We start from the raw sequence: 20,961 nt of genomic DNA on the forward strand, positions 1-20,961 counted from the left end.
AACCATTGATTTTAGTAAGTTATCTACATCTTTAAAGAGCAAAAAGTCAATTTTCAGTTGATTCAATACCAGCCTCTCACATACTTAAGTAAAAACAGCATAGATTGAAGCCAGCTATACTCTGGGGGGACTCCTAAGGACCATGTCTGTGCTATCTGATGTTGAGTATGCCCGCCCCTCCCATTCTCCCCCCACCCCCGCCACAGTAAGACAAACTAGACAGCTGACACAAGTTGAGCTGATCAGATTCTCCATTTGAAATGTCAGATGAACAGGAGAAAAAGATGGATGGCTAAAGGAGTGGTATAAAATTAACAGAGTCCTACTGAGAAGTTTCTGGAAATTCTGCTGCTCAAAGGCCAAACATAGTCCTGGTATGCCTTTCCTTCCCAGGTCTTGGCTGTGTGCTGTTGGCAAACTTTACAAGTGTAGTGAAAAGTAGAAGCAGAACACAGTGGTGTTCTTTCCTGGCCCAACTTTAACGAGAACATTGCCGTTACTGCAAACCAACACCATTCTGCATAATTTACGAAGACTGTTTATTTCCCAACTTGCTAGTACATGGCAGTATGTTCTAAGTGGGTTTATTAATCAAGGTCCGATTAATAACCTTTCCCAACTAATCCATCTTGGCAGAGATAATTTAACTTCTGCTTTTCTACTCAACACTGAATCGTGAAAAAAAAAAAAAAAAAAACCCAGAACACTGTATCATGAATTTTGAAAACTCTTCTAGTGAAGAAAAAAATCATTAGTTGCTTCTATTAAATGAAAATTCAAGTATGCCTTACTTTATCAAAAAATGCTCAAAAATACATTATCCAAGGTAAATACTAAAGTTCTAGTTAACAAACTTTACAACATTAATTCCTAAGTGTTAAAGCTTTTAAAATAAGCCCAGGGGCCTCCCTGGTGGCACAAGGGGTTAAGCCCAGCACTATGAAGCTATCTGCTGTCACTGCAGCACGAGTCTGATCAGCCAGCCAGGGAGTTACTCACATGGCACAGCAGACCTCTCCGGTCTCACCCGCCACTCCCCTCAGCAGTGTACTTCAGTAGATCTGCCTCATCTGCTCCCCAGTCTGTCTCTGGTGAATCCTCTTACCCCCCACACCTCTGTACTGTACCCCAGCTCTTGTATGCATGAATAAATCTTTAAAAATAAAATAAACCCCTAAAATTGTACAGTATTAATAATTATATGGATTTAAAAATCAATGCCATTTCAAGAATTATAAAGTTATTAAAACATAGCTAAAATAAAGCACTGGACTTTAAAATAGGTTTTTTAAAAAAACTGCTTGGTTTTCACAAAGTATAGAGAAGAAAACATAGGCAACACATCCAGGAATTACATCTCAAAAACATTTTTAAAGGGCCTCCCCGGTGGCGCAGCGGTTGAGCGTTGGGTTGCGAAGCTGCCCGTGGCCTCTGCAGCACCGGTTCGATCCCCGGCTGCTCCCCAGCCACCGGAGGAGGGTCATGCAAGGTGCGCAGACCCCTCCTGCCGCCCGCTGCTCCCCTCAGCAGTGTACTTCAGTCCTTCTGCCTGCTCTGCTCCCCGCTCTGGCTCTGGTGAATTCTCTCACCCTCCCGTGCTTCTGACTGTACCCAGTGCTTGTATAAATAAATAAATAAATAAATAAATAGATAGATAGATAGATAAATAAATAAATCTTAAAAAAAAAAAAAAGATTTTTTAAAGACTCATTCCCCCAAAGCAAAGAAAGTGGGATTACCTCAAACTAAAAAAGCTTCTCTAGAGCAAAAGAAACAATAATCAGGGCCTCCCCGGTGGCGCAGCGGTTGAGCGCTGGGTTGCGAAACTGCGCACGGCCTCTGTGGCGCCGGTTCGATCCCCGGCTGCTCCCCGGCCACCAGAGGAGGGTCCCACATGGCGTGCAGACCTCTCCTGCCGCCCGCTGCTCCCCTCAGCAGTGTACTTCGGTCCTTCTGCCTGCTCTGCTCCCCGCTCTGGCTCTGGTGAATTCTCTCACCCTCCCGTGCTTCTGACTGTACCCAGTGCATGTATAAACAAAACAAACAAACAAACCAGCAAACAAATAAATAAAGCATGCCTCTATAAAAAAAAAAAAAAAAAATTTATAAAAAAAAAAAAAAAAAAGAAACAATAATCAAAACAAAGAGACACGTACTGATTGGGAGAAAATATTTGCATTCCACACAACTGATTAAGGGACTGACTTCAAGTATCTACAGAGCTCCCAGGACAACAAAGCAAACAATACAGTCAAAAAATGGGCAGAAGAGCTAAGCAGATACTTCTCCAAAAAGGAAATGCAAATGGCCAACAGGTATATGAAAAAATTCTCAACACCACTTATAATCAGGGAAATGCAAATCATAACCACAGTGAGATACCACCTAACACCAGTAAGAATGGCGCACATTAAAACCTGTAACAACAAATGCTGGTGAGAATGTGGAGAAAAAGGAACTCTCTTACACTGCTGGTGGGAATGCAAACTATTCCAATCTATGGAAAGCTGTGTGGAGGTTCCTCAAACTACTAAAATGGAGCTACCATATAACCTAGCAATTCCACTCCTACTATTTACAATAGTGCTGCATATCTTAGCCAGCTATTTACAATAGCTAAGATATGGAAACAATCTAAATGGCCAGAAATAGATAAGGAATAAGATGTGGTGTATATGCACAATGGAAATATTATTCAGCAATCAAAAAAGAGAAACTCGGGCCTCCCCTGGTGGCACAGGCAGCTGAGCGCAGCACTGTGACGCTATCCACAGCCTCCATAATGCCGGTTCGATCCCAGCTGGTTGGCGGGCGAGGGTCCCATATGGCGAAGCACACCTTTCCTGTCTCCCGCTGTCACTCCCTTCAGCAGTGTATTTCGTCAGTCTGCCTGTTCTGTTCCCAGTTCTGTCTCTGGTGAATCCTATCACCAGAGCATCTGGCCTGTACCCCTGAGCATCTGGCCTGTACCCCCGTTCTTGTATAAACAAATAAATAAATCTTTAAAAAAAAAAAAAAGAGAAACTCATGCCATTTGCAGCATTATGGGTGGAGCTGGAAGGGATTATGCTCTGTGAAATAAGTCTGAAGGAAAAAGAAAAATATCGGACGGTTTCACTTATAGGAGGAATACAGGAGAACCAAATAAAGGAACAGGGCAAAAAAAAAAAAAAAAAAAAAAAAAAGACAAAACTAGCAGGCAACTATAAATTGGAGACATTCAGCAGGGGCAGAAGAGGCATTAAAACAGGATGGGAAGAGCACAAGAGATCATGGTAATGGTTCATGGATAACTTGGTGGTAGGAATTTTATGGGTACTACACCTGAAAGGAGAAAGCAAACTGTACAAAAATAAATAATGATGGAAATATATATATATATATAAATTTCAAAAATTGTTTGGTTTAAAAAAAAAAAAAAAAGGTTTCATTTCCTAAACTTCAAGAATGTAAAACTCAAGAAAAGACCAAATATAAACTTTTCTTGGTGTTCATTTTACCACTAACAGTGATGTTCATATTTCACATATCAAACTCAAGGGAAAAAAAACTCCCAAAAAAAACATGAACTGGTCCAAGAAAAAGCATTCACTGACAACTCAGAGGATATTTTCTTAGCCAAACATGCATTTATGAAAATTAATTTGTTCAGGGCCTCCCTGGTGGTGCAAGGGGTTAAGCACAGCACTACGAAGCAATCTGCAGCCCCTGCAGGACAAGTTAGATCCCCAGCCAGCCAGCCAGGGAGCAACCCACATGGCACAGCAGACCTCTCCTGTCTCACCCACTGTTCCCCTTAGCAGTGTATTTCAGTAGCTCTGTCTGTTATGTTCCCCACACTGTCTCTGGTGAATCCTCTCACCCACCCCCCTGGCCTGTACCCCAGTTTTTGTATGCATAAATAATCTAAAAAAAATAATTTCCTCAAATAACAGTGACCAAAACCAAGCTAATCAGCATATGCTCAAGACTTCCAATAAACTAAGAAATGAATTTAAGCTAAAAGAGCAGTTACATGAATAAGCAATAACTGCTACTCCATTTATTGCTGTTCCTTGGCAGACAGTTCAGTGAGAAAGTAAAATACATAGAGCACATTTAATGCCACTGCCCACAATCACCTGAGCGCCCACAGTTAAGAGGAGGAAAAAGCTGGAGAAGAAATGGGCCAGGTTTAGATACAAAATTGGGAATGAAATCACTATTAAAGGAGTGGAAACTCAGAACAACAGAGTTTAAATTTTGGTTCTATCATTCTCTTTGTGACCATTAGAAATTACTAGACCTATCTGAATTTTAGTTTTCTCAGTCATAAAATCAAAATGACAGTAATACTTATTTCATAAGGTTGCTGTGAAGATTATGCATGTAAAGTACTTAGGACAGTGTATAGCACATTTTAAGTCTTCAATAAATGTCACTAGTTGTTGGTCCAACCACTATGGAAAGCTGTCTGGAGGCTCCTCAGTCTACTAAAAAAATGGAGCTACCATATGATCCGGCTATTCCACTCCTAGGAATCTACCCAAAGGACACAAAAATATGGATTCAAAAGACCACCTGTAGCCTATTTTTACTGCGGCACTATTTACAATCGGTAAAACCTGGAAACAACCCAAATGCCCAAAAATAGATGACTGGATCAAGAAGATGTGGTACATATACACAATGGAATATTATTCAGCAATCAAAAAAGATAAACTCATGCCATTTGCAGCAATGTGGATGGAACTAGAAGGAATTATTCTCAGTGAAATAAGCCAGAAGGAAAAAGAAAAATATCAGATGGTTTCAAGTACAGCAGGAATATAGGGGAACCAAATAAGACATCAGTGTAAAAAAAAATAGTACAAAACACAACAAAGCAAAAACAATTATAAATCAGACACATACTGCAGGGGAGGAGGAGGGAGAGGGATCAGAGGGAGGGAGGGAGGAGCACAGGGGACTGAGGTGATGGTGCATGGGTGCATTGGTGAAGGAAACTCTATGGGGACTACACCTGAGGGGATGGGGGAAGCAAATATTGTCTAAAAATGAATAATGATGTAAAAAAATAAAAAAATTAATTAAAAACTGTCACTAGTTGTTGTTAAAGGCAACATGAAGCTCTGGAGCAACTATTTTACTTATACAATGCATTAAGTTCTCACATCAATCATTAAAGCAGATATCATCTCAATTTTTAAGAAAATTGAACAAAATTCAGGAACTTGAGCCATACAGAGTGTTCAATAGAAGTCACAGGACAGCAAACAACAGAACTACATTCAAACACAGTATGTTGATTCCAAGGGGCTTTATTGTGGAGGTTTTTTTCCCTGATTGACTTTTAATTATTAAGACTCAAAGTGTGTGTAGTACAAATTCAAGATTTCATGCCAAATGAAAGGGAATATTTAACAAACTCTCAGAGACTGTGCTAAAACTTTTCCAAAAACCATCTAATGGCCACCATTATTGTCCCCATTTTAAAGAAGAGAAATCTTAGTAACAGAGATGTTGAAATAACTTCCCCAAGGTCAGATAACTTTTCAGACCCAGAATTGGGATCCCACCTAGACGGAAAGATGCCCATTGGTTAGCATTTCATCACATAGTGCTACCTTACTAAGATTAATCTTACTTGTCTTTTCTCCAAATAGCAACTTGGAGAAACTGCTACCATTTCAAATGATTTGCTTAGGTAAGAATTAAATAAACACACCACCTAGTTCAGACATACTCATTCGTTGTCTTTCTAAGATTTGGTTTTAATTAATCATAGCCCTGAAATTAGCTATCACTTTTTATTCATATGCATGATTATAGTTAAACATCAACTTCCTTTGCATATAAGGGGTTATATATGATTCTGAAGAGTGGGAAAAGTTTCTACCAAAACACCTCATGTAGGGTGAAGGGGGGGGGGGAGGAAACATTTTAATATTATGGATGTGTCTATGATACCCTTTTAACTATTAACCACTATGTAAGAGGTAATTGGCATAATTTACCCCCAAACACAACTTGTTTTAAAGTTCTGTCAATTTTGTAAAATCTTTTTTTTTTTAATTTAAAGATTTTTATTTATTTATTTACACAAGAACCAGGGTACAGGCCAGATTCGTGGAAAGGTGAGAGGATTCACCAGAGACAGAGTGGGGAACAAAACAGGCAGACTGACGAAATACACTGCTGAGGGGAGCAGCGGGCAAGACAGGAGAGGTCTGCCTTGCCATGTGGGATTCTCGCTGGCTGGCCGGGATCGAACCGGTGCTGCAGAGGCTGCGGACAGCTTCACAGCACTGCGCTCAACTGCCTGAGCTACCAGGGGAAGCCCAATTTTGTAAAATCTTTGAACAGGGTTTTATTGATCTAGTAAAATGAAAAGTGTATGCAAAAGGACTATTACAGATAATTTACTGCCTCGAGCTATAGATTAAGTATTTTATTATAAATTTTATTGCTTAATCTTAGATGATAACAGGATTACAAAAATAGCTCTCATGTACTCTTGCCAAATGACATCTATTACTTGATAACATTTTTCCTTGGATATACCAGAAAAGGATAAAAATAATCACAAGATAACTTCATCAATTATCATAAGGCTTTCAGGAAAGTAAATTATTTATAATAAGTGTGATCAAAACAAAAAAATACAACTCAACTAATCAATGGCAAAGCTAGAGTAAAAAATGATCAGTAATATGCCAATCAACTAGAACAGACTATTTTGTTTTTGGAACAAGAAAATAATCTCTTTTCCTTTTAATTTTACCTGAAAAGACCTACATTTTATTTTGTTTTCATTTATACAATAGCTGTGGTACAGGCCAGAGGCACGGGAGGGTGAGAGGATTCACCAGAGACAGAGCAGGGAGCAGAACAGGCAGACGGACGAAAGCACTGCTGAGGGGAGCAGCGGGCGCGACAGGAGAGGTCTGCTGTGCCATGTGGGAATCTCCCCAGCTGGCCGGGACTTGGACCCCCGCTGCAGAGGCTGCAGACGCCTTCACAGCGCTGCGCTCAATCTGCTGCGCCACCGGGGAGGCCCAAGATCTACATTTTAAATAAAAATTCCAAGACTTTATTTCTCACACTTATAAGATGAAGCCAGAATCTCTGGAAAACCAACACTTAGCATGGCAAAGAAGAGCATGCCAGTTTAAAAGAATGTAAGGCTATAATAATTTCAAACTAAAATTATAGTACTGCAAAATAATCAATTAAAAGGAATAACTATACAAATAAAACCACAAAATGGTATCATTTTACACCCATTAAAATTGACTATAATCAAAGAGACAGAAAATAACAGGTGTTGGCAAGGATGCAAAGAAACTGAAATCCTAATGCATTGCTCATGGGAATGTAAAATGAAGCCTCATTGCGGAAAAGTTTGGCAGTTATGATCTTAGTTATCTACATTCGATATCTCTCTTGTTTTCTATACGAGAAATGAAAAACATGTATATACAAAAATTTCTACATGAATATTTATATCTAGATTATTCATAATAGTCAAAAAGTAGAAACAACCCAAATATCCATCATTTGTGAATAAACCAAAGTGGTACATCTATACAATGGCATTTGACTCAGCAATAAAAATGAAGTACTCACACATGATTGAAACTCAAAAACATTATGCTAGGTAAAGTAACAAAGGACCATATAATATATCATTCCATTTGTATGTACAGAACAGGCAAATCTCTTAGAGACAAAGAATGAATTAGTGGCTGCCTGTGGCAGAGTGTTGATGAGTGATTACAAATGAGCAAGAGTTCTTTTGGAGATCATACAAATATTCTGAAATTCAGTCTGTTGCATAACTATAAATTTAGTATTACTGAATATACACTTAAAACAAGTGAATTTTACGGCTTATAAAATATTATACAACAATGACACTATTTTGTAAAAAAAGAAAAAAAAAGAAACAGCTATATCAGTGTAAGATTTCATTAACTGAAATAACATGGCAAGCATTTAAAGAATTTTTTTTCAAAATGTTCAACATCCCTTATAATCAGGGAAATGCAAGTCAAAACCACCAGTAAGAATAGCACATATCAAAAAAAAAAAAAAAAAAAAAAAAAACAGCAACAACAAATGTTGGAGAGGATGTGGTAAAAAAGGAACTCTCCTACATTGCTGGTGGGAGTGCAAACTGGTCCAACCACTATGGAAAGCTGTCTGGAGGTTTCTCAGTCTACTGAAAATGGAGCTGCCATACCACCAAGCACTTCCACTACTAGGGATCTACCCAAAGGACACAAAAACACTGATTCAAAAGAACACCTGTACCCCCTAGGTTTATTGCACTACAATAGGTAAAACCTGGAATCAACCCAAATGCCCAAAAATAGATGACTGGATCAAGAAGATATTGTGTATATATACACAACGGAATACTATTCAGCAATCAAAAAAGATAACCGCATGCCATTCACAGCAACATGGATGGAGTTAGAAGGAATTGTGCTCAGTGAAATAAGTCAGAAGGAAAAAGAAAAATATCAGATGATTTAACTTACAGGAAGAATATAGGAGAACCAAATAAGACATCAGGGGAAAAAATAACAACGCAAAACAACAAAACAAAAACAGACAATTATAAACCAGAGACATCCAGCAGGGGAGGAGGAGGAAGAGGGATCAGAGGGAGGAGCACAGGGGACTGTGGTGATGGTGCATGGGTGAAAGAAAGTCTATGGAGACTACACGGGAGGGCGGGGAGCAAACATTGCTTAAAAATGACCAATGAGGGCCTCCCCTGGTGGTGCAGGGGGTTGAGCTCAGCGCTGTGAAGCTGTCCACAGCCTCTGCAGCACCGGTTCAATCTCGGCTGGCCGGTGAGGGTCCCACATGGCTCGGCAGTCCTCTCCTGTCTCAACCCACTGCTCCCCTAAGCAATGTATTTCATCAATCTGCCTGTTCTGTTCCCCACTCTGCCTCTGGTGAATCCTCTTACCCTCCCACACATCTGGCCTGTACCCCGGTTCTTGTATAAAATAAATAAATAAATCTTAAAAATAAATAAAGCTGTCTGCAGCCTCTGCAGCACGAGTTCGATTCCCAGCCTGAGAGGGAGAAACCCACATGGCGCTGCAGACCTCTCCTGTCTCGCCTGCTGCTCCCCTCAGCAGTGTACTTTGTCAAACTGCCTGTTCTGTTCCCCGCTCTGTCTCTGGTGAATCCTCTCACCCTCCCATGCATCTGGCCTGTACCCCGGTTCTTGTATAAAATAAATAAATCTTAAAAAAAAAAATGACCAATGATGTGAATATATAAAGAAAATATAAATAAAAATAAAAAGGAATTTTTCTCCAGTAGGTCTTCAATTCTAGAGAAATTTGGATTTAAAAAAATTTTCCATCAAGTTTTGACAACTTAGTAAGCTTTCTATCTCTACATCTAGAATGCTGCTTCTGCTCATTAGGTCTGTATACTAGAGTATGATTAATTAGTTTTAATACTGGACACACATTAACTTGTATATTTACAGGATCTGCTTTTCAAAGGACTTGAGCTATTTAAATGCAGCAAAGGGTACAATTTGCTCACTTCAACAGAAAAGATAAATGTTAAGAATTGGCTATGTTATATAAATAGTTGCTAAATTTGCATTATTTGGAATTTTAGGATTTATTTGAATATATGTGAAACTTGAACTTCTTAAATAATCTTTGCTTCGATGACCAAATAATTGCTATAATAGTAAATGGTGATAAGATTTTTTTAAAAAGATTTATTCATTTATTTATGCATAGAAGAACTGGGGTGTAGGTCAGAGGTGCAGGGAGGGGGTATGGGAACAGATTCACCAGAGACAGAGTGGGGAGCAGAATAGGCAAATCTACTAAAACACACTACTAAGGGGAGCAGTGGGTAAGACAGGAGAGGTCTGCTCTGCCATGTAGATTAGATCCCTGGCTGGGAATGGAACTCAGGTTGTCAAGGTGATAGTGCTGAGACTTAACCCCTATGCCACCAGGGAGACCAGATTTTTTTTCCTTAAGGACAGCAGATCTGGGCAGGCCAGGGTTCTGTCATTTGCCAGTGACTAGAGCACTTTAAACAAAACAAATGAAAAATCCCCTAATCCTGTTTGCTCATTGACGCTTTGGAAATTATATAGCGATTACAAATTATTTAGCTCAGCATTTAAGTTTTGTTTTTAATTTCAGCTATGTCAAGCATTACATATTACATACAAACAGAAAAAAATCTGTGTAACTGGACTTCATCAAAATAATCTCTTTAATTTTTAGGTAACAATGAAATAAAAGTATATTCTTGCATCTATGACCTAATATTTCAAATACAATGGAAAGTTGAGTCAATTCCTGATTTTTTAATAAATTGAGCTATAGTATAAACTTTTTAATAGAGATAATATTCACATTCAGAACAATTTAAGCTATGGAGAAATTTGTATTAGATTACATAGACAACAAGCAGCTCTTAAGTTGAAGTATCAACTAGGAAGCCTAGCTTGCTTAGCCTTCAAATTTTGATTTAGTCATCATAACATCAGAACATTTTGCTAAGCATCACAGAAACAAAAACAATTTCAGTTAAGGAAACTTCCCAAAGAACAAGAATTAGGAGCTGGGCTCAAGACAATGTGGGACGTTACCTTAAATCTGAATAACTAAACTGAATATTCTTTCATGTACACTAAGAAATTCCTCAACTTATTTCTCAGTGGTTTACACTCCTGTGCAATCATATTTGCAGGAGGGTAGATGAGTATTTTCTTCAACAGAAACCTCAAAGAAATTCCCAAATGAAAGAAAAAGGAGCCATATACTAATTTGTATCATATATAGACATTAACTTAGACAACATCAGACAAAAATGTAACTATTTTGATTTGATATAATTTTTAAAATCTAATAATATTAGGCAAGCCTACTAACAACATAGTATTTGCTTCACTGTCTCCAATTTGCTTTTAGGGAAATAATCCTTCTATATTTAGAAGTGAAAGCAATTTTTAAGAAAATGAAACCAAGCCCTACTATGTGACCAACCAAAGACATTACCTTGTTCACAAAGAGAATTTAAATTTTAACAAACTATTATTCACTACAAAATAATTTGCAATAGTTATTGTTTATTCTTTCAAAGAAGAGAAACTAAGTAGCAAGGACAGAGAACTTCCTGGATTTTCAATTCCAGTCCTATGACTTAATTAATTCTATAACTTCAGTTAAATTACTTTTCCCTCTCTAGGTTTTCTCATTATTGTAACAGATTTCTAAGAAATTTCCCATTTTTTAGAAACTCCCCTAATCCTTCCTCTCGGAAAACTACTTAATAACAACATCTGTATCAGGGGTTTTGTTTGATAAATAATGTATAAAATTTTGTGTTATTTAAAACAACATAAACACTACATATGAGTTGATTGAGACCCCAACATGGATAGATACTGGGGTCTGGGTTTCTACTCCCTTGTCAGCTGTGGCAATTATTGATAATTATAAAAATAACAATAAAATAGTTAGCATTTATTATTGCTCAAGCACCAGATACACTTTGTATGTATTAACTAATTTAATCTTCACAACTTTATGTAGTAGATTATTACTACTATTCCTATTATATAACTACAAAAACTTACGTCATACAGAGTTAAATGTAAGTAGCAAATTACAGGATTACAAATCCAAAAGGATTGGCTGTCACAGTTGAATCCTTCCCCACCAGTTCATTCACATCCTTATGCAAAACCACCCTATGCTCTCCCTCCTTAGTTCTGACCACTAAGAGGTATCTGAGAAGGGTGATATTTAACTCCTAATCATTGTGAGACACTTCTCCCTCTATTGACTCTCTCCAGGCTGCCTTGCAGGAAGTTATCAGGCCCTATTTAGAAAGCAAATGTAAATATACAAAGGTCTTCATGAGGTCCAAAATAGCCCTAAAAATATGTAAAAGAGTTATTATTAGTAGTAACTACAGGGTAACTATAAGGATTAAATGTGCTAATACAGTGTAAGCTAACAACAGTAACAGAAAACTAACAGCTCAATACATGTTAGTGATGATGCTACTTCAATGAGTTACCTAATGCTTCCTTCTACTTCACATTACAGCATGAGACAAGGAAGAAAAATGTATAAGCCTTATTTGCATTATTTTAGTATTTATCATAGGCTGTACTCTGGTTTACTATTCAAAAACATAGCCCTGACTAAACTATGTATATATAATGAGTCAAGAAGACAGCACCTTCCTTGTTTACATATTTTCAATAGTTTACTATAAATAGCATGAAAAATGGTTTCATATTTTTAAAGCAATTTAAATGCCAAAAGTATTAATATATCATGGTTATTTAAGTGTCTTTGTACTTTATAAAATACTTAACATATTTTTTCTGTTCTTTCAATTATTTGAAATTTAAAAATGAGACCATAAAACATATCTAAATTATTTAAAAGCAAATACATTAACTTGTTTGGTCTCCTTCATTGACCTATAGAGTAAAATTAAAATGGAGAAAATGTTAAATGGAGAAATTTAAAATTAAAATGGAGAAACTGTTAAAAGCTCCTAAGCATAAATTGCTCCTGCTTAGTCCAGATCCCCCAGAATTAGAATCTAAGGAACCGACCACTGTCATCACTGGTCTAGAAAAGGTGGTTGTAGCTGCAAGAATCCAAGTGACTCCAAAATTTCTGCTAAGAATGACTGCAGGGGTATGCCTACATAATTATACTTTTTCATGTAATACTATGAAAAACTATGCAAAGGAAGAAATAAAATATTCATTTATAGTATTTGTTATATTTGTGATGACCCAGTCATAGTATTTGTTATATTTGTGATGTGCTAAAGCACTAATCTTTGTCATGTGTATATAAAAGATTTGCAATCTTATACTGTACAGATCAGTATTAATTTCTTGTACTATTAAAACAAGTGAGGCTTTAAGAGATGTCATAAGGTTCTATATCTAGTATTTGGAGGCAGAACGCCAAGTTCTGACTTGCAACTCCACACTCTTTCCACTGCACCACACTTTTTATGTAACTTGGCCAGAATTTTCTAAGTATGTTCCATGAATACTCAGAGAAAAAATTTAATTAAAATATGTTAAAAATTGGTATTTTCTCTACCTACCCGTGAGTTGGTCATATGGCATATTTTTCACACTGTGAAATCCAGGAATCATAAAACCTGCTTACTTTTGTCTCATTCAATACTTTTCCAAACTCATTTGATCCCAAAACCCCTATATTCTACTAACACCTATTATCATCATACAGAGCACACTTAGGGAAATGTTACTACAGGCTAAAGTATTATATTTAATATCTAATGTAATAGCATTTAGCACGTAGATATATTTCACATATTACTACTAAATAAAGACACTTTAAATATGTGCTTAATTTAGTGCATGACACATCACTAGCATTCAATTTAAGAATGAAGAACTACAATACATAAACTAAGAGCTTAAGTAACTGTTTGTCAGAAGAGCCCTGACAGAGCTATTCTCAAAGCAGCAAACATTTACCAAGGACCACCTATAAAGTAAGGCACTGAAATAAACACAGACACAAAGATAAATATTCCTACTTTATGGCTTAGCAAGGAAATAAAATGGTAACATGATGGTAGAAGAGGAAATGATATTATAAGCCATTCCCCCTTAATAGCTATTAAGTAAAACAAAATAAATTTAGTTTGCAACTATACCATAAGCACTGCCAGAGGTTTTAAGCTAGAAAGGTAATAAAGGATCAAGACCTCTTTGAAGCGGTCCCTGTCCCTATGCAGAAAGGACTGATTCTATCTCAAACTTGTTTCCTCAAAGGAAATAGCCAAATACTGCTACAGTTATGTCAAAGAGATCCAGAAGCCAACCTCAATAAACTTCTATGGGCAAGATACAACAAGCTGGGCTGCAGTAACTGCGACAAATTCAACTACATCATAGATCTTTAATATCAAGAGTTCACAATGATAATCAAAAAAAAAAGAAACACAACAGTAAACACTACTGACCTTTAGAGGATGCTAGGTAACTACCACAATTGGTAAACTTGTTAAAAAAAAAAAGAGAGAGAGAACACTACTACTGTCATGAAAAGAGCACACACAACTTTTCTTTAGGAACATTATCAGGGGACACCTAATCCAATCTACATGGGATTATGAACAATGTTCTTGAAAGACACATTAAGTTTTAAGGATCAGCTTGCAGTAAAAAAGAGAAGTGGGCATTCTAAGCACTATGGTAAAAAAACACACACACACAAAAAAACACAGGTTAAAGCAACTCAAATAGTTGAACTTGTTAAGAGGAATGGAATTAGAATAAGAAAAGTTAAAGGGTGGAAGGGGTAAGCAATGAGGCTAGAAAGCTAAATAGAATTATATTGGAAAAATCCTTAAGAGCCTTGTGAAGAAACTTGGAGTTTATACCATATGTGAGAGGAAAAATCTGAAGAGTATTTTTGAATAAATAGGTAACAAGGCAAAGTTTTATTTAAGATAAATCATTTTGGTGGTTTTAGGTAAAAAATATTTAATTGGAGGGCCTCCCTGGTAACACAAGGGGTTAAGATGCAACCTATGAAGCTATCCACAGCCACTCCAGCAAAAGCTCAATCCCCAGGCAGGGGGCAACCCACATGGCGCAGCAGACCTCTCCTGACTCACCCGCTGCTCCCCTCAGCAGTGTATTTCAGTCCATCTGCCTGTTCTGTTCCCCGCTCTGTCTCTGGTGAATCCTCTCACCACCCCGCACCTCTGGCCTGTATCCCAGATATTGTATGCATAAATAAATAAATCTTAAAAAAATATTTAATTGGAACAAGAATGAAGAAATAATGAAAGAAGAAATATCACAGTGGATTTGAGAAATACTTAGGAGATAAAAGTAGTAACAGAATAGTGACTGAAAGAACAAAAAGAGCAGGAATTTCATGTGAGTTTCTCTAGAGGATTAACAATAATTGCTTTGGTACTTTCCATAAAGCATAATGACTATTTTCTGCATTTTGGTTTCCCATGATGCAGAGTTGCCTCAAGTACTCACTGGCTGATAACACAGTAGCACCAACATAAGTAGATGAGTACAAATTATACCAGGACATAACATTTTTTTCCCACTTCTTTTTCTTACATTGTTGTACTCCCCATAGTTCTCCCACTACCTCACCCGTGAACCCTCGCCAGATTCCCGTGTTCTTCCCTTTCTTGTCTGACCCCCTCCCTGCCCTTCCTTTGCTCTATGCCCCAGATCTATGGTCAGTTGCTGATTTTGACATTTTCTTGACCTTTTGTTTGGTTTCTCTATATTCCACATATAAGTGAGACCATCCGGTATTTATCTTTTTCCTTCTGACTAATTTCCACTACCATAATTCCTTCCACCTCCATCCATGTTGCCAGGAATGGCATGAGTTTGTCTTTTTTTGATCACTAAGTAATATTCCATTGCATAAATAAACTACAACTTTTCAACACATTTGTCAATTTTGGACCATTTGGCTTTTTTCCATATCTTGACTATATTGTAAACCTAGAAGTGCAGGACATAACTTTTTGTAGAGAAAGAGAAAGTCTTTAATGCTAAAAGTCAAGCTGTATTAGTAAAACAAAATTTACTTGAATTTTCCTCTGAAATCAAATGTAATGAGCATTCACCTATTTCCCCATTTTATAAAACTAAACTGCGTAAGAGTTTTAGTGGTCATAAAGCAGTTTAAAATATATCCTACTGTCTAACATTTTAAAATTGAAAAGAAAGACTATCATATGAATTCCCAAAGCACTAAAGAATTAAATTTTAGAAGGTCACCTTACTTTCTCTTTATATACTGTGTTTTATCTGTTTAGAGTTATACACCAACCCACTTCTCCAAACACCAGGTAAACAGAATTCTTTAGCTATACTTCTAACCCCTTTATAGAGGGTAGGGCAAAAGACACCGAAAAAACCCAGAAAACAAATTAAAGCAAGATTACACTTTAAAAGATCATGGGGAAGAATATCTTAAGGGCATTTTGGGGGCAAAAATTCAAATAGGAAATTTTTAAGTTATACACATTTTCCAGCATTTTATTCTGGTGAATCAATCCTTGGTACTGAATTAACAGCTCATTTGGGGAAAAATAAATGCTAAGGGTCATTTGGCAAAGACAATTTAGCTTCCAAGTTATCCTGTTAAACAGTGTTTATAAATGACCTTCTTTGTGGAACTATAAATATACAGCAGGAAAACATCGGTGTTTTAAACACTGAGGTCTTTTCAAAGCTGGTATATCTGCCTAATTTTAGCCTGCCAAAGGCAACCAACCAACTTATTTCATCACAATATTGGTTACTATGAAAAGATAAATTGACTAAGGTATCTGGAATATAACTGACAAATATTATCTTTTTTTAAAAAGATTTATTTATACAAGAACCGGAGTACAGGCCAGATGTACAGGAGGGTGAGAGGATTATTGCTGAAAGGAGCAGCGGGTGAGACAGGAGAGGTCTACCGTGTCATGTGGGTTGCTCCACAGTCGGCAGGGACAGCTTCACAGAGCTGTGCTCAACCGCCTGTGCTACCAGGGAGGCCTGACAGATATTATATCTTTGGCTAACATACCTATTTTAAATCTATTCATCAGAAAACGGAAAAGGTTAAAGACTAGTTTTCCAGTATGTCACAAACTATTTTTCTTCCCAAATGCCGTGCCCGACAGATATTCGAAGCTTAATTCTATTTAACCCTATTCAAATAATATCATTTCTTGGATATCCTCAGACCTGTGTGAATTAGGCAATGTATCTGGCAAATGCTGTAGATAAATGAAGGTTTCCTCTTAGTGGAACAGCTAACCCATTTATGAAAAAAAAAAAAGGAAAGAAAGAAAGAAAGAAAGAAAAAGTTCCGACTTCTCAAAGTATGTAAAAAACAAGACACAAAAAGCTTCAATTACTTGTATTCTAAAGACAAGTATAAATATTAAGCATTTCAGTGTTTATAGATTCAGTATAAACGTAATACAAAGATAACTCAAAAGAAAAGTCTCAAAAATGTTTATTAGATGAAGAATTTTCTAATATGGTTTTTGTGAACCCAATACTTTTATACTCAGGAACAGTGAATATGGATCACCTTGGAGCCTGTAAACATTACTATATAGCATCCCAAACGGATACTGTTTGGGAACAGTGCAAGGTGTTCTTTTCTAATTTCCCATCTTCTTTTCCCATGGGAGTTGAATCTGCTATCTCAGTTATGTACAGGTACTGCTTGTTCAGAAATGAAATTCTGTAACTCATATTGCAGTTGACAAAAATCTGTAACTCTTTAAAAAAAGAAAAAGCAATCCCTGCGGAATTCTCTTCTTCATGCCTCACTTTACTCACAGAATGGCTAATTTCTAAAGTACCTTTTCTCTCTACATTTCTGATTTCTAGCATAAGGGAAGTTAGATTCTAGCACAAGGGAACCTCAAATAATGATCACTTCACGCAAACAAAACAAAACAGAAAAAAAAAAAAAAAAACTAGGGTTTCTAAAATCATTCAATGAACTGATTTTGCTGACAGTTCTTTCAAGTACCTGAATTTCTGCCCAAGAAGAAATCCCCTTGAGGCTTACATCAGGTTTTGTTTCAGAGCAATATACCTACATACAATTCTACTGATTGAACAACAAAAGGACATAAAGCCACAGAAGTGAAAATTCAGAGCAATTGAGAGAGAAATCACAATGTAATATAGACAAAAGATATAATTGACAGCACAAGTCAGGAAAATATTAGAAAAATGGTCATTTCTATTTTATTTGCAATAAAGAATTTTAGTCAAAGTTAAAAGAAAATTTTGTTATTTAAAAGAGCCAGAGTGCGTCCCTGGTGGTGCAGGGGTTAAAGACAGCACTATCAAGCCATGGCCAGTCATGCAGCAAGAGTTCCATCCCTGACCTGCCAAGGAGCTAACCCGCATGGTGCAGCAGACCTTTCTTGGCTCGCCCTCTGCTCCCCTCAGCAGTGTTTTCGGTTGTCTCCCTGCTCTGCTCCCTGCTCTGTCTCGGGTGAATTCTCTCACCCTCCCACACCTCTGGCCTGTACCCCAGTTCTTGTATAAATAAATAAATCTTAAAAAAAAAAAAAAAGAAATTTACTGTGTTTGGAAAAGTTTTAAGTTTTCTTTTAGACTTTATGAAGAAAAGGGAGGACCCCAGCAGCAGGCCTCCCTGGTGGCACAAGAGGTTAAGCACAGCACTATGAAGCTATCTGGAGCCTCTGCAGCATGAGTTCGATCCCTGGCCGGCCAGGGAGCTACCCACATGGCACAGCAGACCTCTCCTGTCTCCCGCTGTCACTCCCCTCAGCAGTGTATTTCAGTCAGTCTGCCTGTTCTGTTCCCACTCTGTCCCACCCCCGACACCTCTTTTGCATGTCTTTCAGTCAGTCTGCCTGTTCTGTTCCCACTCTGTTCTGTCCCACCCCCGACACCTCTGGTCTATACCCCAATTCTTGTATGCATACATAAATAAATCTTAAAAAAAAAAAAAAACAACCCAGCAAAGCTTCTTTTGAATGTATAGAATGATGCAGCTAATTAAGCAGTTATAAATAATCATAAAACATCAAAATAAACAGTATTTGTTTAGAAAATACAATCCCAAGGTTTATTTTACAGAAAAGATTCAGCTTTCTTTTCAAACCAATTAAAGAAAAATGTTGATGATTTTATAAAATGCTAATTACATTCCCAATCCTTGAAATTTGGTTTATAACTGAAAATAATATAGCTGCTTTGGTAATGCTGAGAAAAAATATTTTTAAGCATCATCTTTCTAATTCACTTAAAAGTAAAATTAACACAAAGAAAACAAAAATACTCTTTCCACTCAAAAGATCATGAAATCTACTTTTCATTACTTTAGGTAATAGCTGACATAAACCAACAGCATCCAAAAAAGCATGCAGTTTTAGAATAGAAACATTTAAAAAGTTTAAAGTTTTGACTATCAGCTTACCTTTTTTTGGTACCAAACTATAGCATCTGTGACTTTGGACGCCATTTATTCCACTGAAGTCACACATTCGTCATTTTAGGCTGTGCAAGAGAGAAAAACACACAAACGACTTTATTTCTATCTTCCAAAAGGAGACAGATCAACATGGATACGTAGCACTCTGGTTACTTGCACAGCAAGGGGTGTATGAGTATACTTATATTACACCTTTCCTCATTACTATTTTAGCAACAGGTTCTCTGAAGTAAACAAATCAGTTGCCATAATAAAAGGTTCTTTCTACATGAATAAAAATTTGACTTTTCTTATAAAACAGATGAACTTAAAAATAAGTCTTTTAAATGTATTTCAGAATTTCCCAGTTTAGATTGCAAATTTTTCACTTATAAATGTACGAGACAGGAATCACATGTGCATTCACTCAATCACAGATCAGTTTAGCTGTACTTTCTAAGTAGGAATTAGTGTCAATTATTGTTGTTAAAGGATTGCTTGAAAGAGACGTCAAAATGTATAACTTTTTTTTAAAGTATATTACAATTTTATTTGTCAACTGCAAAAAGCATTTACTTACTGAATTGCTAGTACAAGACACTGAAAACAGAAATTTTAAAATTCTGAAACTTATCCTTAAAGAGATTTTTTTTAAGACAGTCAATAAATTATAATCCCATATTGAATATAACACACAACAAAAATACAATAATAAAGTATTATAATGATTCAGAGGGGACAAATATAACTTTGCTGGTGTTAACAGGGAAAATTTTGTTGAAAGAATGACATTTAAATTGTATTTTTTTTTCAAAATGTGTAACATATTTAATCTTCCCTTATTCAGTAAACACAAAGTTGGATTAAAATCAAGTAACTGAAGATAATTACTGTTAAATACTAAGTCAATATTAATTACACAGTAACAATATAAAGAACTTCCTAGATATCACAGCTTGCTAATATTTAGAAATTTACCACAGAGCATTTAATAAGCATTCCATTCTTTTGTATGTCTAAAATAGTTCTGAATACCAAACTTAATAGTTCCATAGCCCTAGAGAGAATTAATTCCAGGCTGATTCTAGTCATTCTGAAATACTTTTCTAGTCCTAAAAACCACAGTGGCATGGAAAAAGGTTCAAATGCAGATAACTAGTCTGAGAACTCATAATAAATCAGGATCATATAAGGATCTCAGGGAAATAGGGGGAGTAGAGCACACTGCTCAGCAGATGCACATGCAGATCCACAACTACAGAGATGCTACCACTAGCGTGTCTGCCCAAAATTAACAAAATAGGGCCTCCCTGATGGCTCAAGAGGTTAAGACGCAACCTATGAGGCTGTCTGTAGCCTCTGCAGCAAGAGTTCGATTCCCAGCCAGCCAGGGAGCAACCCACATGGCACAGCAGACCTCTCCGGACTCGCCCGCTGCTCCCCTCAGCAGTCAGTCTGCCTGTTTTTTTCCCCACTCTATCTCTGGTGAATCCTCTCACCCCCTGCATCTCTGGCCTGTACCCCAGCTCTTGTATGCATAAATAAATAAATCTTTAAAAACAAATAAAAAATTAACAAAACACCAGAGGTTTTATATACCATTCCTGGGAGCATATTATGAATCAAATATAATGAAAGCTATTAGGAATCAAATATAACTAAAACTATTATCAACACATTCAAATGTTCAGATGATCAACCTCTAAACTTTAAGGCAGAACTTAGCCCATACTTTTTTTTAAATAAATGGATATTTTATTTTTTTAAGATTCATTTATACAAGAACTGGGGTATAGGCCAGATGTGCGGGAGGGTGAGAGGACTCACTGGAGACAGAGCAGGCAGACTGATGAAATACACTGCTGAGGGGAGCAGCGGGCGAGACAGGAGAGGTCTGCTGTGCCATGTGGGTAGCTCCCTCGTGGGCTGGGGATCAAACTTGTGCTGCAGTGGCTGCGGCAAG

General features: G+C 36.9%; 1 protein-coding gene across 6 annotated transcripts in view; it reads right to left on the bottom strand.

The window, feature by feature from the left end:
- Positions 1-19,049, bottom strand: part of PHTF2 (putative homeodomain transcription factor 2) — a gene marked incomplete at both ends in the record, with an annotated part of 78,857 nt that extends 59,808 nt beyond the window's left edge. For all 6 annotated transcript variants that reach the window (XM_084229590.1, XM_084229588.1, XM_084229589.1 and 3 more), the window contains one exon: positions 19,005-19,049. In XM_084229590.1, the coding sequence (XP_084085716.1) occupies positions 19,005-19,049 (45 nt within the window). The remainder of the gene's footprint in view (positions 1-19,004) is intronic.
- Positions 19,050-20,961: the final 1,912 nt, after the last annotated feature.

Source organism: Talpa europaea (assembly GCF_964194135.1).
Source record: "Talpa europaea genome assembly, chromosome: 3".
NCBI lineage: Eukaryota > Metazoa > Chordata > Mammalia > Eulipotyphla > Talpidae > Talpa > Talpa europaea.